Source organism: Palaemon carinicauda, chromosome 42 (genome assembly GCF_036898095.1).
Source record: "Palaemon carinicauda isolate YSFRI2023 chromosome 42, ASM3689809v2, whole genome shotgun sequence".
In the NCBI taxonomy this organism is placed as follows: domain Eukaryota; kingdom Metazoa; phylum Arthropoda; class Malacostraca; order Decapoda; family Palaemonidae; genus Palaemon; species Palaemon carinicauda.
The window spans coordinates 6,666,310-6,689,751 of NC_090766.1; the positions used below are offsets into that span (position 1 = coordinate 6,666,310).

The 23,442-nt window shown below is 39.5% G+C and overlaps 1 protein-coding gene across 2 annotated transcripts in view; it reads left to right on the plus strand.

Annotated features, from left to right (window-relative positions):
- Window positions 1-23,442, plus strand: part of LOC137632789 (tyrosine-protein phosphatase non-receptor type 2-like) — a 63,303-nt gene that overhangs the window by 15,690 nt on the left and 24,171 nt on the right. The window contains exons 4-9 of one of the 2 annotated variants that reach the window (XM_068364876.1): window positions 4,027-4,160; window positions 4,514-4,739; window positions 5,295-5,456; window positions 11,808-11,985; window positions 16,524-16,620; window positions 16,977-17,096. In XM_068364876.1, the coding sequence (XP_068220977.1) occupies window positions 4,027-4,160; window positions 4,514-4,739; window positions 5,295-5,456; window positions 11,808-11,985; window positions 16,524-16,620; window positions 16,977-17,096 (917 nt within the window). Of the gene's footprint in view, window positions 1-4,026; window positions 4,161-4,513; window positions 4,740-5,294; window positions 5,457-11,807; window positions 11,986-16,523; window positions 16,621-16,976; window positions 17,743-23,442 lie in introns of those variants that run through there. The other variant, XM_068364875.1, reaches the window with a different exon arrangement.

The following is a 23,442-nucleotide window of genomic DNA, read 5'->3' on the forward strand; positions in this document are numbered from 1 at the left end:
GTGGATGTAATGCGATAGAAATAAAAGATGTGGGAATAGAGGGATGGATATGTTGGCCTTGTGTGAGACAAAGATAAAATGGAAGGGTGAAGTGACTGGTAGAGTGTCTGGGATTGAAAGGGGAAGAGCAAGAGAGGGTGTGGCTTTATTGCAGAGTGAAAGGATAACAGATAAAGTGTGGAATGGAAGGAGGTATCATCTAGGTTAATGTGGGTAAGGGTTAAGTTGGGTAAGGAATGTTAGGCTTTTGTTCATGCGTATGGGCCAGGTTGTGAGAAAAGTGAAGAGCGGAATAAATTCTGAAATGATTTAACTAGGTGTGTAGAAGGAATTATAGTTGTCATGGGTGACTTAAATGATAGAGTGGGTGCTAAGAGAGGTAGAAAGTGTCATCGGGAAGTATGGCATACCAGGTGAAAATGAGAGTGGTGAGTAGCTGGTAGATATGTGGGTTGAGCAAGAGTTGGTAATAAGTTGTAGTTTAAAAAAAAAAGTAGATAATAACAAGTATACGTGGGTATGAGTGGTAGAAAGGACATTAATGGAATATGTGTTGATAACTAGATGGATGTTTGGAAGATTGAAAGATGTGCACGTGTTAAGGGGTATGGCTAACTGTATGTCTAATCATTTTTTGGTTGAAGGAAAATAATTTGTAGCCAAAGAGTGGAGGGGGTGAATGTAAAAGGGAGGTAGCGAAGGTTGAAGAGTTAATAAAACCAGAGGTAAAAAGTGAATATCAAGAAAGGTTGGACGGGGCATATGACAGAGTGAAAGTGAAAGAAACTGGTAATTTTTCTCTTATTAAACTTGCAGTAAGAGAAAATTTTGTTGGGATTGCACATGACGTGTGGCAAGAGGATTGTTTGAGGGAACATGAGGAAGGGTAGTGAATGGTGGAATGAATAAGTGAAGATAAAAGTGGAAGAGAAAAAGAGGGCATTTGAAGAATGGCTGCAGAGTAATAGTGTAGAGAAGTATGAAAGATATTAAGAAAAATGTGGAAGTAAAATGTAAGGTAGCTGAGGCAAAGATGGTGGCTGACTGGAGGTTGGGTCCGGGATTGGATTGTGCCACATATATCTCCTGGAAATGAGGGCAGCCTTTCTAGCCCTCAAGCACTTCCATCAGCTCCTTTCAGGGCACTCCTTGATGTTGATGAGCAACAACATGACGGTAGTGTCACACACAAACAAACGAGGAAATACACATTCATAGTCCCTATTCCAACTGGTTGTAGAAATCCTCAGATGGACGGAAAACAATTTGGTAGCTCTTACAGCTCGGTTCATTCCAGGGAAGAATGAACAGGACGACTCGGATAGCAGGCTCCAAATGGTCCTTGAAACAACAGATAGCCATGAAAGTTTTGACTTTGTGGGGTTTACCGACAATCAAATTGTTTGTATCGTCCCTCAACCAAAAGCTTCAAGTGTACTGCTCTCCAGTACTGGACCCATAGGCATTTTGTTAAGATGCCTTCCAACACTCTTGGGACAGGGTGGACATCTATGTATTCCCCCCTTCTGCCTAGTAATGATGCTTTTAAAGTCCGGGCATTGTACAGTTCGGTTCATTCTAGGGAAGAATGAACAGGAGGACTCGAATAAAGCTCCAAATGGTCCTTGAAACAACAGATAGCCATGAAAGTTTTGACTTTGTGGGGTTTACCGACAATCAAATTGTTTGCAACGTCCCTCAACCAAAAGCTTCAAGTGTACTGCTCTCCAGTACTGGACCCACAGACGTTTTGTCAAGACGCCTTCCAACACTCTCGGGACAGGGTGGACATCTATGCATTCCCCCCTTTTGCCTAGTAAGGATACTTTTAAAGTCCGGGCATCGTACAGCTCGATTCATTCCAGGGAAGAATGAACAGGAGGACTCGAATATTAGGCTCCAAATGGTCCTTGAAACAACAGATAGCCATGAAAGATTTGACTTTGTGGGGTTTACCGACAATCAAACTGTTTGCAATGTCCCACAACCAAAAGCTTCAAGTGTACTGCTCTCAAGTACTGGACCCACAGTCGTTTTGTCAAGATGCCTTCCAACGCTCTTGGGACAGGGTGGACATCTATGCATTCCCCCCTTCTGCCTAGTAAGGATGCTTTTAAAGTCAGGGCATCTCAAGATCTGTCGATGTCCCTGATAGCTCTGCTGTGGGATCATGCAGCATGGTTTCCCGACCTATGTTTGCTCACAGAGACACTGAGGGAACTCCCCACACTTTCTGATCTGAGACAACCACATGCGAAGATATTCCATCAAGAGATTCCTTCGCTTCGTCTTCACGCCTGGAGGTTATCCAGCAATTGCTTGAAAAGGAAGGCTTTTCGAGAACAGTTGCGAAGAGCATGACAGAATACCTCCGGGAGTGGTCTGCCTCTGTATATCATGGAAAGTGGTCCGTCTTTTGTGGCTAGTTTTGTGGACGGGTTATCGCTCCTCTCAGTGCCACTATTCCAACAATAGAGTAGTTCTTATTGTACCTCCGGGAGGAAAAAACTATCCCTCGGCCTTGAGCATCATCAAGCTGAATAAAGATAACATTTCCTCCTCGATGGAGTTTTCTCTACTCATATGAACTTTTGAGTGCACATGCGCTCAGTTAGGAGTCACATCTCCTCCTTGGAACGCTGTTAAGGTTCTACGTTCACCGACTGGAGAACCTTACGAACCTCTTCGTTAAGCCTCAGATCAAAACTTGACCCTAAAGATGTTCTTCCCTCTAGTTCTGGCCTCTGTCCTATGACATCTCCCATTCAAGGCGATGGGGCCATTGACACTCGGTTTCGTCCCTAAGTTTGTAGCTAAGCCTCAAAATCTGACTGTAGCATTCTAGATTTTGGGCCCATCTGGATTGAGAGTCTCCAGTCTGTAACTGATCAGAGGAGGTACTTGTAAAGAACCAAAAAAGCTCTCCCACAGATTAACAGGCTCTTCGTAAGCATGGGGAAGAAAAAAAGGTATATCACAAAGAACTCTATTTCTTCCTGGATCAGTCAAGTAATTGAGAGAACCATTCAACAAGACCCAGTTGCTTTTCCCGTGCCCATGACGTCAAAGTTATCAGTATATCCATAGCGTTCAAAAAGAATTTGACGCAGGTGTTACAAGCAAGCGTGTGGAAATGATAGACTATGTTCACAGCCCACTACCTACAAGACATAATGTTCTCCTTAGGCCCTATTGTGGAAGCGCAAAACCTGGTCAACTAACACCTCAGCTCCCTTGTATGACAAGTAGCAGTTGGTTGAGGGCAGATGTTACGTGCGAGTAGGACTAGAATGGCCACTTCCTATATCTATCTCCCTTCCCTTTGGGCTCAGCTGCCGAGGAACTCGGCAAGCTGACCTCCTTTGACTGCAGGTGGGTACCATGCTCTTTGCGTAACCTGATGTATATGTATGTCCCCGTCTTCCAAGCGAGGTGGAGTCTGGCAATGCCTAGGTTAAATGAGGGATGTAGCTCCAACCTTACGCTTACCTGGTCAAGTCACGTTGCTAAATTCTACGCTAGCACCTTATGCCCAGGATGTCCTTTAGGATCACGAGGTGTCAGGGTTCCGTCTAAACAGTATGTATGTAGCAAAGAGGGACACCCCAGAACAGTCTCCAGCCAGTTGGTTTTAGGGACCTCCACCCTCCATGAGGGGAGTCTCCTGTGTAAAGAGCATAATGTTTGTATCTAGTGCTAGAAATATGACAAATTTGGAAGAATTTGTATTTTTCCTAACTATACAAACCTGAAGCTCTTTACACATACTGGTCCTGCTATCACCTTACCCCATTAATCCTGCCGCAATTTTAAAGCAACAGTGTTTATTAGTGCTCGGTATCCCCTCTCCCACTAACTAGTGCAGGTTAGTTACACCTTGCAAAATCTTAATGGCTGGTTTTCACCTAGGGGTAAAATAATACTCCCTATGTAAAGAGCTTCAGTTTTGTATAGTTAGGAAAAATACAAATTATTCCTAATTTGTCATATCTTGCATATTTTAATACTTTGCATTGTATGTTACAGATAAAATGCCATCAGTATTGGCCTGTTGGGACCAGCGAAGGCGGGGAAGATTCCATGGATATATCGACAGCAGGCCTTAAAGTAGACCTCCTCAATGTTGATCATCATTCGCACTACAACTATACTACTCTTAGGTTTGTTTGTTTTTTATTTTGATAGTTGTAATAGCATTCATGTCTCCTGTGCAAATATTGCCCTTGATACTTATATTTACTACAGGGTATGTTTACATGATATACAGTACATTATATTTTGGAAATATTTTGCTGTATTCAAAATCCAGTTTTGCCTTGTACCCAATCAGGGATGCTACAGTCTTGGCTAACTGTATTATTTTCAGGGATATGATTTCATGATAATTCCATATTGAAATGTAACTTACTCGTAATCTTTCATCTCACAATCTTTTAAAGGTTTCAATCTGAGCCACATGTAGAGGACATTAATGGGGAAATGAATTGATGGTTATCCCAACATCTATTTACAGATTAACAGAGGTATCGTCTGGTGTCAGTAGAACAATTTTACATTTCCATTATACCACTTGGCCAGACTTTGGTGTTCCACAGTCTCCAGAGGCTTTCTACAAGTTCCTTAATGTTGTACGAGCAAGTGGCGTCCTAGAACCAGACGTTGGACCATCAATTGTTCATTGCTCCGCGGGCATTGGCCGATCAGGAACATTTTGTCTTGTCGATAGTTTTCTGATGATGGTAAATTGTTATTTAGGTTTTTGTTATGTTTAGTTATACTTTAACACTAGTAATAAGTACATGAAATAAAGAAACATTGTAGGCTGAATATGAATGAGACTTAAAAGCTTTAAATTCATAACTACAAACACATGTCCCTCATACAAGGTAAAACCCCTTTACCCCCAAGGTAAAGTTAAATTTCGAGCACATTTTGCTATATATATATATATTTTTTTTTAATTGCTCTAACAGCCTTAATTTTTGTTATAGAGAGGTCAGGTTGGTCTCATTCTTTTGGAAAATGCCTGAAGTTTCTCATAAAGTTATCAAAAACGATGTAAATAACAGTGTTTTGCAAGAACATTCCGGTACGTCCTTTGGGGGCGAAAGGGTTAATAAACTAGTTTAAAAAAGAGAATTGAGTTACATACAAGATATGGCTCTATTCCAACATTTACCCAATACACACTAGGTCTCAATTATGAATAGTAATTAGAAGATGGATTCTTTTAATAATACATTAATTTTTAGTGTGTGATCGACTTTCATTAATCTTATCTTTTATTCTTACAGTTATCGCAAGGGTTATGCAATTCTGACGCTGGAAAGGTGCTAGAAGTCTTACTAGATATGCGTAAGCAACGGATGGGACTGATCCAAACCCCGGACCAACTTCGTTTCTCATACCAGGCCATTGTGTATGGAGCTCACAAAATAGGAGAAGTTAACGGAAAGGTGAGTTGCTTGTGAATTAAGGGTTTTGGGCCTTTAACCAACTTGAATTTGAAAATGAAACTGTGGCCTGAAAATAGGATCATTACTAGTCCTTGGAAATTTGATTGGGTTATGTGCAATTACCAACAAGCCAACTTTACAATGATAATCTTAATCAGTGCGACTTGGTCAGTCTCAGAATTATCATTTTGGGAAAGTTCACTTTGTATCACTCTTACCAAGATGTTCTTAAATGAATGGAAGGCATACAGACTTTTGTTTTAGGTCATAAATGCTATTTATTCTCATAGGACTACAAACTGTCAAGCTTTAGTAGTAGTATGCTTACAGCAAAGCTGAACACAGTTGTTAAAACTTCAATGAGGTGGCAGTAGTTAACTGAAGGGGGAAGTAGTTTTCCCTCCTCACCCAACAGGCCACTGAAGGCCCACTTTGCTTTCCACAGGCCGATAATACAGCCATATTGTACTTCTGGCATCTTCATCTGGCTATTTTGATCTCTCTCTTTTTATTTTAGTTAAATATGTTGGCAAATATGTTGAAGGGGGGGGTGTGACTGTACTTGAATGGTTGGTGAGATTGTTTAATATGTGTTTTGTGTTGTCAATGGTACCAGTAGATTGGGTTTGTGCGTATATTGTACCACTATATAAGGGTAAGGGAGATGTGCATGAGTGTTGTAATTCGAGGGGTATTAGTTTGTTGAGTGTAGTTGAAAAAGTGTATGGTAGAGTACTGATTAATAGGATTAAGGATAAAACAGAGAATGCAATCTTAGAAGTACGGGGTGGGTTTAGAAGAGGTAGGGGTTGTATGAATCAGATTTTTACAGTTAGGCAGATATGCGAGAAATATTTAGCAAAAGGTAAAGAGGTATATATTGCATTTGTAGATCTGGAGAAAGCGTATGATAGAGTTGATAGGTACGCAATTTGGAATGTGATGAGGTTATATGGAGTTGGTGGAAGGTTGTTGCAAGCAGTGAGAAGTTTCTACAAAGGTAGTAAAGCATGTGTTAGGATAGGAAATGAAGTGAGCAATTGGTTTCCGGTGAGAGTGGGGCTGAGACAGGGATGTATGATGTCGCCGTGGTTGTTTAACTTGTATGTAGATGGAGTGGTGAGAGAGGTGAATGCTAGAGTTCTTGGACGAGGATTGAAACTGGTAGACGAGAATGACCATGAATGGGAGGTAAATCAGTTGTTGGTTGCAGACACAGAAGAGAATCTTGGCTGATTAGTGACAGAATTTGGAAGAGTGTGTGAGAGAAGGAAGTTGAGAGTTAATATGAGTAAGAGTAAGGTTATGAGATGTACGAGAAGGGAAGGTGGTGTGAGGTTGAATGTCATGTTGAATGGAGAGTTACTTGAAGAGGTGGATCAGTTTAAGTACTTGGGGTCTGTTGTTGCAGCAAATGGTTGAGTGGAAGCAGATGTACGTCAGAGAGTGAATGAAGGATGCAAAGAGTTGGTGGCAGTTAAGGGAGTAGTAAAAAATAGGGGGTTGGGCATGAATGTAAAGAGAGTTCTGTATGAGAAAGTGATTGTACCAACTGTCATGTATGGATCGGAGTTGTGGGGAATGAAAGTGACGGAGAGACAGAAATTGAATGTGTTTGAGATGAAGTGTTTAAGGAGTATGGCTGGTGTATCTCGAGTAGATAGTGTTAGGAATGAAGTATTGAGGGTGAGAACGGGTGTAAGAAATGAGTTAGCAGTTAGAGTGGATATGAATGTGTTGATGGTTTGGCCATGTTGAGAGAATGGAAAATGGCTGTCTGCTAAAGAAAGTGATGAATGCAAGAGTTGATGGGAGAAGTACAAGAGGAAGGCCAAGGTTTGGGTGGGTGGATGGTGTGAAGGAATCTCTGGGTGATAGGAGGATAGATGTGAGAGAGGCAAGAGAGCGTGCTAGAAGTAGGAGTGAATGGTGGGCGATTGTGACGCAGTTCTGGTAGGCCCTGCTGCTTCCTCCAGTGCCTTGGATGACCGCAGAGGTAGCAGCAGTAGGGGATTCAGCGTTATGAAGCTTCATCTGTGGTGGATAACAGGGGATGGTGGGCTGTGGCACCCTAGCAGTACCAGCCGAACTCGGTTGAGTCCCTTGTCAGGCTGGGAGAAACGTAGAGAGGAGGGGTCCCCTTTTTTGTTTCATTTGTTTGATGTCGGCTACCCCCCAAAATTGGGGGAAGTGGCTTGGTATGTGTATGTATGTATGTTGGCAAATTGTCATGTGGAAGGGGTATTTAGAAGGAAGGAAGGATTTGCAGTTGTTTCTCAATAACTGTAGCTGAGACAGTTACCTGTGCAAACTTACCGATATCCATATTCCTGTTTGCTGTTTATTCCCTTACTTTTGTGGCCTTGTGACGACGACAACCACTCAGTACAGCGTAGGCCGGCATTCCTTGAACATCGGTGTGCTCTGTTGGAGGAAGAAGGTTTTGCTGCTGCCTAGTCTGAAGGGGAAGGGTGCCGCCCTTCTTTATACCTTCAGTGTCTTCCCTAACCTGGAAAAGCGCTAAGGGTGTATCAACTGGTTGTGCTGTCTCTTCTCCCCGTGAGTGTCGTCATCGGCCTTTATGACCTGGTATAAGGCAAACTGTTAGCAACTTCCAGAGGAGGAGAAGTAGAAGACGTCGAGGATGTACTGGAAGACATCATTATGGATCGCATACTCATGATGCCCACCATTTCTCTCCCTGTGGGAGAGACATTGTGATACCAGAAATCTCCCTTCTTAAGTAAGTGCCAAAAGTTGTTCCAAAGGGTGAAGTAACATCAACACATTTAACTCTGGGAATGTTACTGGATATTACATAAGCCCTAAAGAGTAATACTCATAAGAATCAATTTGTATTGAAAATAAAAGAGATCCTTGACAGGTTTTACTTCTTTGGGGTAAATATAGAAACTAACCTAGCCCTAGTGAAGCGAATGCAAAATGGTATAACTTTTCCTGAGTCACAAGTCATTATGGAGGCAGCTGGGATACCCCTCCAGAAGTACTCATCTCTTCTTCAACCATGACTCGTCCAACTAGCATGATTTGTTTAGTCCCTATAGCGAATGCTCTAGCACAGGACTGCTCGCCAAACTCCCACGAGATTACTGATGAGTGATGCTCACGTAACTGTGGCTCGTTAATAGGTAATCCAAGTTGAACGAAGAGCTTATGACTGTTGTTCGCGTTCCCCATCATGTGACCGAGTTGTCGCCAGGGGAATAATAAACCGCAGTTCGACGAGAAAGGCATATGCATCATCACATACCCATCCACCTTTTGAGGTTTGAGAGCGAGTTTCTTGACAGTACTCAAACCCAAGCGCTCGCACGGACATCCAGACTCAGGCTTTACGTCATGAGCACGAGTACATTATTACATCACAAGGTCACAAGAGAGGGAATGCCGCCTCGCAACCTCCTGTCCCCCAGGAAAGAAGAACACGTCCAACAATGGGATTTCCAGGCTTCTACAGTCGGTTTTTTTTTTTTTGTAGAAAAGGCACCTAGAGGCTGGATATCAGTATTCGACCTCTCTCCCTGAACAGGTTTGTTCAACAGACTTCGTTCAGGATGGAGACGGCAGACATGATGACACGAGTAGTAAGACAAGATCACACGAGTAGTCAGACCCGAGCACTTCATGCCAGTGGTTTTTGTATCGTCTAGGTGCCAACAAAGGCCTGACTTTGTGCTGTTCACCGATGGTGGATCTATTTGCAACACCTCTAAACAGCAGGCTCCCGCTGTACTGTTCCCCAGTAATGTATCCCCAGGCGTTCTGGTAAGATGCATTTCAACAATGGTGGGACAACATCGATGTTGTCCCACCTTGCTTGAGGATACATTCGGGCACACTATTCTCTTATTTTTCTTCCTCATGTTTTGTTAAAGTTTTCATAGTTTTTATAGGTTATATTCATTTTAATGTTATTACTGTTCTTAAAATATTCTATTTTTCCTTGTTCCCTTTCCTCATTGGGCTATTTTCCCTGTTTGAGCCCCTGGGCTTATAGCATCCTGCTTTTCCAACAAGGGTTGTAGCGTAGCAAGTAATAATAATAATAATAATATGCGTTTCCTCAACAAGGCAATTTTGTCCAACTTGGCAATGACCCTCAGCCCCGCTATGGCATCCCAGACCTTCTTCATCTGCCAACAGAAGTCCTGAGAGAACTCCCTCCACGTCACGATCTACTTGGACAATGGCACGTTAGATTTACCACAAAGCCGTCAAGTCCCTATGTCTTCACGCCTAGAGGTTATCCAGCAAATCCTTGCGAAGAGAGGATTTTCGCAACTCGTTGCGGAAGAGATGGCCGGATACTTCCGGAAATCTTCAGCTGCAGTGTACCAAACTTATGTGGGCAGCCTTTTGTGGTTGAGGTCAAAGAAGGGGTATCTCTCCTCTCGATGCCACTATTCCAGCAATAGCGGATTTTCATATATGGCTTTTGGGGGGGGAAAAACTCCTGTCGGCATTGAAAGGCTATCGGTCAGCCTTGAGCCTTGCCTTTAGATTGAAACAGTTGTCTCTCCTCATACGGAGTTTTGAGCTTACTTGCCCTCACTGGGAAGTTAGTTGTTGTATGGTCTCTAAAAGGAGCTCTTTACGAACCATTAAGCCAGGTACCAAATCTTTTTCCGGACCCTGAAACGGTCTTTGCTATTCGCTTTGGCCTCGGCCAAGTGAGTAAGAGCACTTTATGGTCTTATCCTACAATGTCTCCCATTCGAGGGAATGGAGATAGATAATCCTCGTCTTCATCCCTGAGTTTATTGCCAAGACTCGGATGTCCAGCAGTAACGGATCAGAGATTCGGACACTTCCGGATTGGGAGTCACCATAACATGACCGAAGACCCATATCAACTGCTACTGTACCACGGTAGGGCTCTGAGGTGTTACCTCAAACAAGCTTCAGGAGCTCCTCCCCAATTGAATGGAATGTTTGTCAGCACAGGGATGGTTAAAAGGAGAATTGTAAAGAATACGATCTTGGCAGGGATTCGCAAAGTCACAGACCTGGCCTTGACTCCTGATTCTTCTCCGCAGACACTGAAACGTAGAGCTTGAGACAGTAGGGACATTAGTGCATCCATAGCAGTCAAGAAAAACTACTTTGTGCCACAGGATCTTCTATTGGGTGTGTGGAAGCATCAGATGACTTTCACTGCCCATTACCTGCAAGACATAACCCACAGGAACAACTATGGTTGTTGAACAATAAACAGTTTAGCACTTCAAGCTCTCTGATGGATAAGTAGCAGATGGTGGAGGGCAGAGGTCACCCTGGATTAAATCTGGAATGAAGGATAAGAATGACTGTCTCCTTTCATTCATCATTCCCTCTCTTGGGGAACAGTACCTACGGTGCTCTGCAAGCTGGCCTCCGATGTCTGCTGGCTATAACCATTTCCCTTGTGTAACTTGGCATAGAAATACATACTTGTTACATCCCCATATCCCATTTGCGAGGTGGGAATTGGGTAACGTCTAGGGATGTGTCAAAGAATCCTACGATTTCTGAGAATTCTTACCTATACAAGTCACATTGATGGTATCATATAATCACATGGATTGGTCAGGCCGCTAAAGCGTGCTATTGCATAAAGTTTTAGCGAGGTGTCGGGTTATTTCTGTGTGTGTGCATGGCACGGAGGAAAACCTCGGGTCAAAAACCACCCAGTTGGTTAGGATTTCCACCCGCCTCAGGGTGAATCTTCCCTAATAAAGAGTGAAATGGTTTGTATTAGTGACGGAACAAATTACTAATTTGTCCCGTCATTATCTATTCTCCTTCAAGTCCTGCCGGCAATCAAAAGTGACGAGACAACACAGGTGTGTGTGTGTGATTGGGTAGCCAGTACTACCCTCACCTCCCCCCTGCTAACTAGCTGTGTGGTAGTTATACCTCGCTAAAAGTCTTATGGCTAGTCTTCCAACTTGGCCGATGGTATATTCCCAAATAAAGAGCTCAAGGTTTTTATCATTAGGAAAAATACAAGTTACTTTAAATGGCTTTTTTATTCTTTTTATTATTATTATTATTATTTGCTAAGCCACAACCCTAGTTGGAAAAGCAGGATGCTGTAACCCAGGGGCCCCAACAGGGAAATTAGCCCAGTGAGGAAATGAAAGAAGGAAAGATAAAATATTTTAAGAAGAGTAACACCATTGAAATAAATATTTCCTATATGAATTATAGATACTCTTAACAAAACAAGAGGAAGAGAAATTAGATAGAACAATGTGCCCGAGTATACCCTCAAGCAAGAGATAATGATTTAGGAAGTTGTATTGTTTTATCTCGTGTGTTTTCTCATGCTGTAATTGGATCCCCTTCCAGGATCCGTGCGAGGAGAGCAGCAGCGAAGAGCCCTCTCTAGTTGAAGATTTGCCGCCACAGCCACCCCCACGAACCGACTCCCTGACCCGCTCCATGATTGAAAGTCAGTTGGCACAGGAGTTAGACGGTGAAGGATCAGACACAGGACCAGAAGATAATGAAGATATTTCCAGAGAAGGTACACAGAAGCATTTTCAATATTTTTATATTGTAGAAAGATCTGTTCTGTTTCTTTTTCTTTATTGTCTTCATGAACCCCAGACACTTTATTCCCCACCTCAAAGAGAAAATCATTTGCCTACTCATGAATACTCAGGTTCTTAACCCTTTTACCCCCAGGCTCTTTGGAAATTTCCAACCCTTAACCCCCAGGGGGTTATTTTTTTCCCAGCACATTTTGCAGTATATTTCTTTTAAATTGCTCTAACAGCCTTAATTTTTGTCATAGAGAGGTCAGGTTGGTCTCATTCTCTTGGAAAATGCTTGAATTTTCTCAAAAAAATTATCAAAAATATGAAAAAAAAAAAGTTTTATGGCATTTTTTTGCAAGGACGTACCGGTACGTCCATGGGGGTAAAGGGATGGGTTTTGTGAAACGTACCAGTATGTCCTTTGGGGGTAAAAGGGTTAAAAGTAAAAACCCCCACTTTCATATATTCTAGAAAGTCAGCTGAGTTAGACTTGGGAATTTTGCTGATAAGTAATGGATTAGCTGGAAGACGGAATTGAATTATGCCACCTATTACCAAATTTGTTCTCGGCTTTGAATTGATTTAATTTTATCTCTGTAAACTATAGCTGTATGGAGGGTTTACCTTTTGCATATATTTTCCCCCCTTTTTTTTATTTTGATTCGTCATCCATTGTTGGCATGCGAGTCCATTCTAAAAATTCAGTGCAACTTTGCAAGTACAAAGAGTGTTTTATGGGAAGAAAAGCTATAATAAAAGGCAAAGAAGAAGAGTTTTGAGGATGGAACAAGAGCCTCCAGACAAGGATAAAGTGAAAAGATTCAGGACAGGAAAGTGGTTCAGGTACATGGAAAAGAGTTATGAGGAGAAAGTTATTTTTTTGGAGGAAAATATAATTTCAAGACTAAAAGGCCCTGCCTTCACATGATTTTTTATTCCTCACTATTTTTCGTAATTTTAAGATGCTGTATGGAAGGCTTAGTGAGTTTTTTTTTCATTATTTGTTTTCTTTTTATCTTTGATAAAGTCTTTTTGATGATTTAAACTAATCGTCTGTGCAAGGTTGAGAAATGTATGTAGTCCTTTTCCTCAAGGGAGTTCCTGTTAGCTTCTATATTTTCTCAAGGCCTTTTACCTCCATATATTTTTAATTTAGTTTTTCATTTTACTTCTCTGGTTTTGGATCTTTGGTGGTAATTGGGGTTTGAGGTGACTTATTGTTTTAAAGTCGGAAACTATATGAAGCCTTGTTTTTCGCGATAGGCAACAGACACAGGCACGATAAGTGAATTTTCGCGTGAAAGTACTACACTAGGGTGGGGTAACTCCTAACCTAAAATGTCACTGCCCTTTGCCACGAGTGGGTGCCCGAGCTGATAATTAACACAGTAAATACTATCTAGTATTGTTTTAATTGGGTTTCTACAAGTTTATAAAAATAAGTACAGTGTATAGTACATTTGCACACATGTACACTACGTACTTGACACAGTAAGGTTACAGTAAAGTGTTGTGCTGGGGTAAAGTTTACCGAGTCGTCATCATCCCCTTACTGTTCTGTATAACAAAAGTTGTTCCTATCTAGTAGTACTGAACTGTAACCTAATACTCACTGACACTGTACTGTATATTACTGTAATATATGTACCCCTCTGATGGTCCAGCACTTTGCTGCAGTAGAGGGGCTTGAGTGTCTCGATGATGGGCTGGGCAATGGCGGTGGGGTAGTTTATCCACCCTGGCAGGCTCAACCATACCACTAAGGCCAGTTCTGAGAGACCAGACCAAGATTGGACCCCCCTATAGGCCTTCTCCTTTATTTAAGATAAGCAAACGCTAGGAGAAGGAAAACTCCAAAATCAAACCAAACAAGACCCCAACGGCGGAGCTTCCCAGCGCCGGCGGAAGAGGGCAATGCCTGTCGGGCAGGCAACAAGGCGGGCCTTGACATAACAAGAACCCGGCAGCCCGATGCAACTAACATCGTAGAAGCCGCCTGTCTCATATGTCTTGAGCCGCGGTGAAAACGGTGTGGGCCAAGTGTGTGCGCGTGGCCGTTGCAAAGCCACGACCACCCAAAACAATATACCCTGCTACTGGCATTCTGTTGTTTCCTCCACCCCGCTTCATCTCTAGATAGGAGGCTGATGGCTAACGACAGAACCCAATACTCGGACACGAGTGGGCGCCGACGACGACGATATGTACGCTAATATTACTACAGTACAGCTTAACTGTACTTACTGTAAGTGTTGTGATTTCTTTCAAGACTCGTAGCTTATGTCGCTACTCTAGAAGCATGGCGCAACTTCTTATGTGTTGTCTCCTGCGCAGTGTGTTATCGTTACTTTCTTAAGCAGAAATATGGTTTATTTTATAAACTAAAATTCTGAACATCTTGATGATAATGGTTTCTTTTAAATAAGTACTGTAAAAAAAAACTGGGCATTCGATTACTTTTCAACTGCTGATCTCTCTCTCTCTCTCTCTCTCTCTCTCTCTCTCTCTCGATTATTTAAATAGTTAATTGTGCTTTAATAAAACATGTATGTGCTTTTTTTTTAAATTTTGGGTGTATTTTATCAATAAGTATTTTGGGTGCTGTGATAAGTTTATATGATCTGATCACGGCATCCAAAATACTTAGATTGATTAAATACACCCGAAATTTTAAACAAAAGCACATACATGTTTTATTAAAGCACAATTAACTGCTTAAATAATTGTAATTTTCTAAAATGCAATAATGGTTCCGAAAGGAAATCAAATATTTAAAGAGAGAGAGAGAGAGAGAGTGTGTGTGTGTGTGTGTGTGTGTTCTCTCAATCGATGTCAGGATGCCAGAAAACTTCAAATCATTCATACTCACTCTCTCTCTCTCTCTCTCTCTCTTTCTCTCTCTCTCTCTCTCTCTCTCTCCCTCCCCTGTCCAATCAAACTACAGAGGTATATAGCTTAGAAGGTAATTTCACAACAGCATGAAAGCATTCTCTCTCTCTCTCTCTCTCTCTCTCTCTCTCTACTGTCCAATCAAACTACAGAGATATATAGCTTAGAGGGTAATTTCACAACAGCATGAAAGCATTCTCTCTCTCTCTCTCTCTCTCTCTCTCTCTCTCCTGTCCAATCAAACTACAGAGGTATATAGCTTAGAGGGTAATTTCACAACAGCATGAAAGCATCTCTCTCTCTCTCTCTCTCTCTCTCTCTCTCTCTCTCTCTCGCTCGCGGGATCCATGAGTCAAATGTACAATGAATGTTGCAGTATTTTCTTTGAATTGGGTATTAAGTATCCGTTATTTTTAGGGCCATGCATTTAGGCTAATTGTAAATACTAGTTGAACCTCTTCAATCTAGTAAAATTTGGGACTTAACTAATGCCAAATTACAAATATTGACACTAAGGCCCTTGAGAGAACCCCCTTGTAACCAAATGCATATTTCATATACATATTACTGTTATCAAAGTTCGAACAAAACTTGTGTAATCAAAGTTCGAACAAAACTTGCGTGTTAAACAAGTAAGAACAAAAATTAGAATAGGAAATACTATCTTCACAACTCTTGATAGTTTAAAACAAGGTTTTTATTGTACTGGTGGATGATGGACTATTTCTCGTTGCAATTTAATTTTAGTAAAATTTCTTACATTCACTTTTATTTAGTTCTATTTGAACAGTTGTTTGTTTACATTTCGGGTAGGATATCGACCTCTGAAATTTTTTCTTGGATGTAATGTATTGAGGAAATTAATAATGATGTTTCCTCAATTTGGTGAAATTAGCAAATCCTAATTTCCTTTATATTGAATTGAATTCCTGTACAGTATTTATATTTGTTAACATATATTTTCTATTTTTATAAGACACTTGTACAGTACTATTAAGGGTTATATTAAGAGTGCCTCCAGTGTAAACATGAATCAGGGGCCTAACAAGGCCATCCAGTCGGTAGATTTAAAACATGCCCATCTTTATCCTTCAGCGTTACTTCTATTCCTCTTCACCCCTGCCACCTTGCTGTCCATTTTTTTATCAACATTTATTTCAGTGTAATTGTAGGTTTTCTCCCTGTTGCTTTTGGATGCTGAATGGTCTCACAGTCCTCAGCACTGGGCTATATAGCCCAGATTCAGTCCTCAGCACAGGGCTATATAGCCCAGATTCAGTCCTCAGCGCAGGGCTATATAGCCCAGATTTATAAATCCAATCCAAAACATGTCGTACCCTGGACATTTTAGGATGAAATAGGTTTAACCTTAATGAATGTTTTGTAAGGAAAAGTTTACCTCAAAATGAAATTAATTGTGCTTGGAAGGTTTGTGTCCTTGAGTTGTTATGTTAAGTTAGTAACAATGTTCACCATTATTAACGAAACATTGCGTAGGAAACCATAAGATTAATTTGAGACTTTTCTTACTTGCTTACAAGCAATGATATATACCCAATAGGTTGCTCTCAGGAGCTGACGCATTTGCTGTGTTTTTATTTCTCTGATGTTTGACTAATTTGTATTCCACTTACAGAGGATGGCTTGCCGCCTTTGCCTGCTGAACCTCCAAGCCACGAAAGTTCTGGACCAGATTCCTCTCCTGCAACTAGTCCAAACAATGCCAATTCAATGTAAGTAGATTCAATGGACTTATACCTAAGTATAGAGAGTTTATTGTTTCTTTAAAATGATGTAAGAATGAGAGGTCCAAGTACAAACATACATATACCAAGGCACTTCCCCCAATTTTGGGGGGTAGCCGACATCAACAAAGAAACAAAAACAAAAAGGGGACCTCTACTCTCTACGTTCCTCCCAGCCTAAGTACTGTACAAAATCGAGGAGGCTAACTGTCTGCCGCTATATCTGTACCAATAATATGATTTTATTTGAAACTTGAATGATTGTGTTTTGTGCTTTTTATCTATATATATGTCATTTTAAAACTAGCCATAATTATCTGAAACAGCCATGTTTATGATTTCAGAGCCATGGAAACCGAAGTCCGGCAAAGAAAGCGCAGAGAACGCCAGGAGGCCACCGCCGCCAAGGTCAAGGAAGTGGTGGAAAAGCAGAGAGCCAACGAGATATGGGAGGCGAGAAAGAGGTTAATTTTTAAACCGATTAGCATTTGTGTTGCCTTTGTTGTTCTGGGTCTCGGAGGAGGTGCTCTTATATACCGATACTTTCATGCGTAGTAATTTATCCGCAAACGAAAATTTATACTTGTATATGTATCAAAAGAAGTCATCAATATATTTCATGAAACAGTGGATTATGCTGTATGGACATATAGCATAGTATGTCAGTACTCATGTTCAAAAGAAATAGTTTTTCACATAAGAATACAGAGTATCTCTGTCGCATATTGTCCTTTGGACATAACTCAAGCATGGTAAGGTCCATGGCCAAGTCAGGGTAACGTAACCGATGAAATAAATGCGCTAGATATTCTAGCATGGATTTTTTTATATATTTTTATTCATGAAAGTTATTGCGTTGATAAGGGATTTATATTTAACAATCAAGAACGTTGAATGTACCCGTTTTTTCACCCCTTTTTCAGAATTTTATAATTTATTGTCATTTTCAACTATCATTAGTCACTGCTTGAGGTAAGAGGGCTTTTGCCCTATTTTTTTTTTACTTTTCTATTTTTGCAAACCCATTTTTATATTATTGCCTCATTAATGGGTCTTGAATATTCAACACATCCTTTTTTTTACGAATAACAGTAAGGAGAGATTGACTGCAGGCTGATTAGCAGTAAGGCATTTCTGGGCCTATGGTTCCATGCTGTTAAGAACCTCACTTCTTGTGTGCATATCTTCGTCAGCGACTCTCACCTTCGAGAGTCCTTGTATTAGATTTTAGCTCCTAATTTTTCATTTTTCCGACTACAGTATCTCATGCTCAATTATGCACCTTTATTTTCTTTTCTGTTCATCTGCATACACATCACTTCATGGTATTTGAAGTGAATTTCACAAATACATACATACATATACCAAGGCACTTCCCCCAATTTTGGGGGGTAGCCGACATCAACAAAGAAACAAAAACAAAAAGGGGACCTCTACTCTCTACGTTCCTCCCAGCCTAACAAGGGACTCAACCGAGTTCAGCTGGTACTGCTAGGGTTTCACAAATAAAAAGGGATTTAATGTTTCAGTACACTTTGTCAATGGCAATCAGCATCTTCATTTTGATTAATGCATTGCCTTGTTTAGCAACAATTATTTACTGTTTGAATAGAGCAACACATAAGAGATACTGTTCTCAAGTCATTGCCTTGTTTAGCAACAATTATTTACTGTTTGAATAGAGCAACACATAAGATATACTGTTCTCATGTTAAGCAGGCAGGGCTGCTTCCTTTGGTTCGTGCTCTTGTTTTTACAGTTATCAGCCTTAGATTTGGAAATCCTGTTTTCACTGTCTCATCACCATGTTTTTATGATTTAAAATTGCAAACCTTTGGGTTTGAAATAAGTACAGATACACTGGATTTTATCCTCTGCAGTTACAACACTTCGTACTTTAAAGCTTTTTGTCATTTGCAAGTGTTCTTGGTCAGTCCTATTGCAGTGAATATTAACCTAGTGGTTAAGTTTAGCTATGTTGAGCATACTTTTTTTTTTATTTGCTGATCTGCAGCTCACATTGAAGACCTTTTTTGCGTTAATGAAGCATATAATATAGTACTGTATTTTAAAAAGAAAAAAATTGGTGGCCAGCTTCCAAATTTTTCTTGCTTTTCTAAAAGTAAGGCTCTTTTCTAAATGGAACTGGAGGTCCAAGCTTTCTTGCTGTATAGCCAGCCAGCCAGCAAACCTTTTTTTTTTGGAAAGGTGGTAGTTTTTTTTTTTTTTTTACTCACAAATGTGGTAGTGATATAAGTGATGGGTTTGTATACAAAAAATAATTTAGGTTTTCAAAAAAGGTTATATATTCCGAACTTTCACTTCTGGATACGTATGTTTGCTTGCGTATGTGTATAAGTAGGGATATTAGCATTCATTCCTCAGTAATACGAAATAAGTTCCTTATTCAGGTGAAATAGACTTAACCCCCTGGTAATCCGATGACGCGTGAAAATATTTATTACCGTAAGTAATCTGATGACACGAATTGCAGTGTCGTACGTAACTTATTTTCTGGGGAAATTCAGCGTAAATACGCGAGTCACTCGAGGAAAACAAAACTCACTACAAGTAGGCAGATGGTTGAGGGACATGTGGAGCCTAAAAGAAAACGAGTAGTAGCAGCGCATACGTGGTAGGCCTATGCTGATTTCCAGTGTGACCTTTTTTTTCTGGATTTACGCTCCCGTAGAAAAAAATTTCTAGACGAGTTTGTACCGTATATAAATAATTGAAATTTTCATGTCCCATATATGATTATAAAGCATATTCTTTGTACTTTAATATGGTTTTATAAAACAACATAAAAGCATTAACACTTCTATACTTAGAATTTTATCGTAAAAACACCTACAACAAAATGGCAAAACTAACTCCGTTTTCTAACAGTAAATTGCTCAATATTCTTCCAATAATACATGTATTTTTTACTTATCAGCTTTATTGGAAATTTAATCGGCTTTATAATGATGTCTTTAAATTTTCCTTATCTTTATTTATTACGTTGTAACAATGGAAAACGTCGACATAAGTAGGTCGGAAAATCTGAAATTTTCGCTCTGATAAAGAAGCTATTTTTTATTCATATACACCTCACTTACTAATACATTTATTGGAAAGAGGTTGTATCCATGTGAAATATCTACAATTTGCATGTCATTGTCCCAATGCACGAACAGATTATTCTTTAAAAATACAATTCAGGAAACGGGATAAGACAGAAGCGAATACGTTATTTGTGAGATAAAAAATCCTTAAACTTAGTTATTGTATTTTCCATAAATTTCTAAAAAAGACAATATTTTTCCAATAATTTCACGTTTAATTCCGGTTGTGGGTTTTTTTTTTTTTTTTTTTCTCTCCAGTACAAAGTTCAATCTATTACCAATTAGATGCAACAAACCAAAAGCCTTAATCTGTCATAGTTTGGACGTACCAATTTAAGAAAAAATATGCCATATGCGCTGTACCTCACCCCGATTTTAAGGGCATAAGTGCCAAAGGGTTAAGTTGTCATGAGAACATCATTGTATCCGGAAATATTCTTTAATTTTGAAATATTTCAGTTTGCAGTGTTCTTCAGACAATGACCACACAATGTTCTGTGAAGAGAAAAATAGTCCTTTGACTCTTAAGTAATGGTGTGTCAGTAACATTCAACACCCAGATTTCACCTGTCAAACAATATTATCTTGAAGTTCAGAATCATAAATAGGTTGCATAGACTAGATTGAGATGTTAGGGGAAGAAGAGGGAGGCTGAGAATAAGATGGCAAGATAGGGTGAAGGATGATATGGAGAGAAGAGGTTTATTGGAAGTGTATGCCTTTGATAGAAGTCATTGGAAAGAGAAGAGAAAAATAGTCCTTTGACTGTCAAGTAATGGTGTGTCGGTAACATTCAACACCCAGATTTCACCTGTCAAACAATATTATCTTGAAGTTCAGAATCATAAATAGATATTATCTTGAAGTTCAGAATCATAAATAGGTTGCATAGACTAGATTGAGATGTTATGGGAAGAAGGTGAAGAGGGAGGCTGAGAATAAGATGGCAAGATAGGGTGAAGGATGATATGGAGAGAAGAGGTTTATGGGAAGAATATCCCTTTGATAGAAGTCATTGGAAAGGCTGCATCAGGCAACTGACCTCTTAATGTAAGCATAACGGGAAAGAAGAAGAAAACTAGATTGAAATGCGATGTCCCGGTCTGATACTGTTTAAATCGTTTATCGACTTACGTCAACAAAATATTCGGTGGAAAATTGATCGGTATGATTTATTTTAAGGAAAAATTTGAAATTTTTATATATACATTTATAATTTATTATAATTTATTGTTGAAGAAATTTAATCTTATTAGGCGAGCAATATAGATCTTAATTGACTCCGACACATAGCATAGTCCTGATAGGCAATTGGATTGCTTATGAATAAGTTCTTCACTTAAAAATAAAAGCAAGATGTTTCGTTTATAAGTTAATGATCGCAACAGATTACTAATTTGTGCTTTTTGAATTTAGGGTCAAATAATTGGCAACGCTGTAAAGTAAATGTTAGGTAATGCAGAAAATGATATGAAAGTACCTGACTGTATGAGAATTCAGTACTGAATACTAAATTGTGGAATACTTTTTAATTCTAGACCTGTGATCTTTAATATTCAGTGTAGATAGCAAGTCCAAAACAGAAGGATGTCCTAGAAGGCGCTCGTGTTAGGTGACGGTGGCGTGGTCCAAGTGTGGTTTCTAGGGCCTTTGTTACGGCCCTTCCCTTTGATGAAGGAATTATCTAAATGGAAGACAGCCTGTGAATAGTGGTTTTCACACGCCCCTGATGTATACACGACACCCACAAGGTGCTCGCGCGAGGGTAGTAACCTCTGCATTCCATGCTTTTATCTTTCTCTGGTATATTTGGAAGATTTATATCAGAAAAGTGTCAAGAAGGACCTTTTCACCGGGCGTCACAGGTCTCTCCCCAGAAATAGATTTTTCCTTCGTCAAAATCCCTTTTTTATTAATATTCAGTTTTGCATACTGAGGAATGATTGCAATCTTTATTATATACATGCAGTTTATAATCACTTATATACCATATCTTATTGGCATACACATAAAGTAATGCATGCAACGCATACTATACTCTTGTTTTCGTGTACAGGCTACCGAAAGTTACACGATATATTTTATACAGTATTTAGCGAGAGGGATATGTTTTGATTAAATGTTTACGTATGGGAAGTAATCAGGCAATTATTTTAACCAGCAAGTAAGCCAATAACTTTTGAATAATTAGTGATTGGCTTATGCTTTTTTCCCAATATAAATCACTTATAGAGATGGTAATTTATGCTATTAATGCAGATGTACATGCACACATATGTACAAATATTTAAGCGTGTACATGTGAACATATATACGCAGCACAAATGCATACATATAAGGTGTTATATGTATTCGGTAGGAAATGATACTGGGTTAGGTCTGAACTTCTCCCGCTGTGACTGTCCTCCCCAACTCCAGCGCCGAGCTTTACAGTCTAGATTTTTTTTAATCTGAAATCTGCATTTTTCCTCCTGTATTTTTCTTGTATTTTTCAATACAGGTTTTTTAAAGGCATTGATGCGTGCATTCTTTGAGGTCTGCGTTATCCGCTGATCAAAACAATTTGTGAATTGAACAATACACGTACAAATGGTTTTGGGTTCAAGTGAAATATTTTTAGTTTTTATTGCTAAAAATACCATTTTAATTAACAAGGAATACTATACTGTATAAGTGTACAGATGTTTGTATATGTCTAATGTATTTATCCATGCATATACAGCTCATCCATGTATACAAATTTGTAAATTTACCTATAGTGTATAACAGTTACATTGATAATCGTTTATGTATTTGCAGATACAATGCTTTATAATATGAGCATTTACTGTAGGTGTACAGGAGCAAATTTCAATATTTATTCTTTATATGTATGCATATGTATGTGCTATTATCAACGTATGTTCACTCTTTCATGCACCTATGTATGTTTGTATGTGCCATTTGCCTTCCATAATATTTATATATAATAGTAACAAACCCACTGTTATATACATACACATATATATATCTTTAATTCTTATTCGTATGTATTTTATAGGCTACCCCCATCGAACTGGAATAGTTATTGAAGAAATTTTACCCAGTATTTTTATAATTTTTATAGTTCATAGTTCCGATAGCAAGACACACGTTTTGTGCAGTAGATTATTATTTTGGAAACTTTCTCTGGTGTTTTATCTTTATAATTATAGTAATCACAGATCATTGCATCAATGAAAATACAGTACCAGCTCAGTAACGTTTTTATAAAGTGCATATTAGTAGTCATTCACCTCCCTTTAACTTCTGTAGCCCAGAGAAAGCTCTCATTGCACCCTCGTAGGTTATGAATACATTTCTTGGTGCTTGCTGCTATATCTTGAGGGAAAATAAGCAATAAGTTTTTAGCCATTCACATTCCCCTTAAGTAAAGGTGTGCAGTTATACAGACAAAGGATCCAGGGTTTATTTATATGTAGTGGTTGGACAGGAGGGTTGGAATCTGCTTCATAGAAATACACAGCGAGTCAACATGTGATGTTTGATGCTAATAAGTTCACCAGAGGTTTAATGTCGCATAAAGAAGAAAATCCCATAGCATGACCAACTAAGGTTTACCAGTTTCTACGTTTACATACATTTCATTTTGATTTGAGAGGCCTCTTGTAGCTTCTGTTGAAGTATGACTAACTGACTCTCATATTAGTAAATCTTTCTCTCT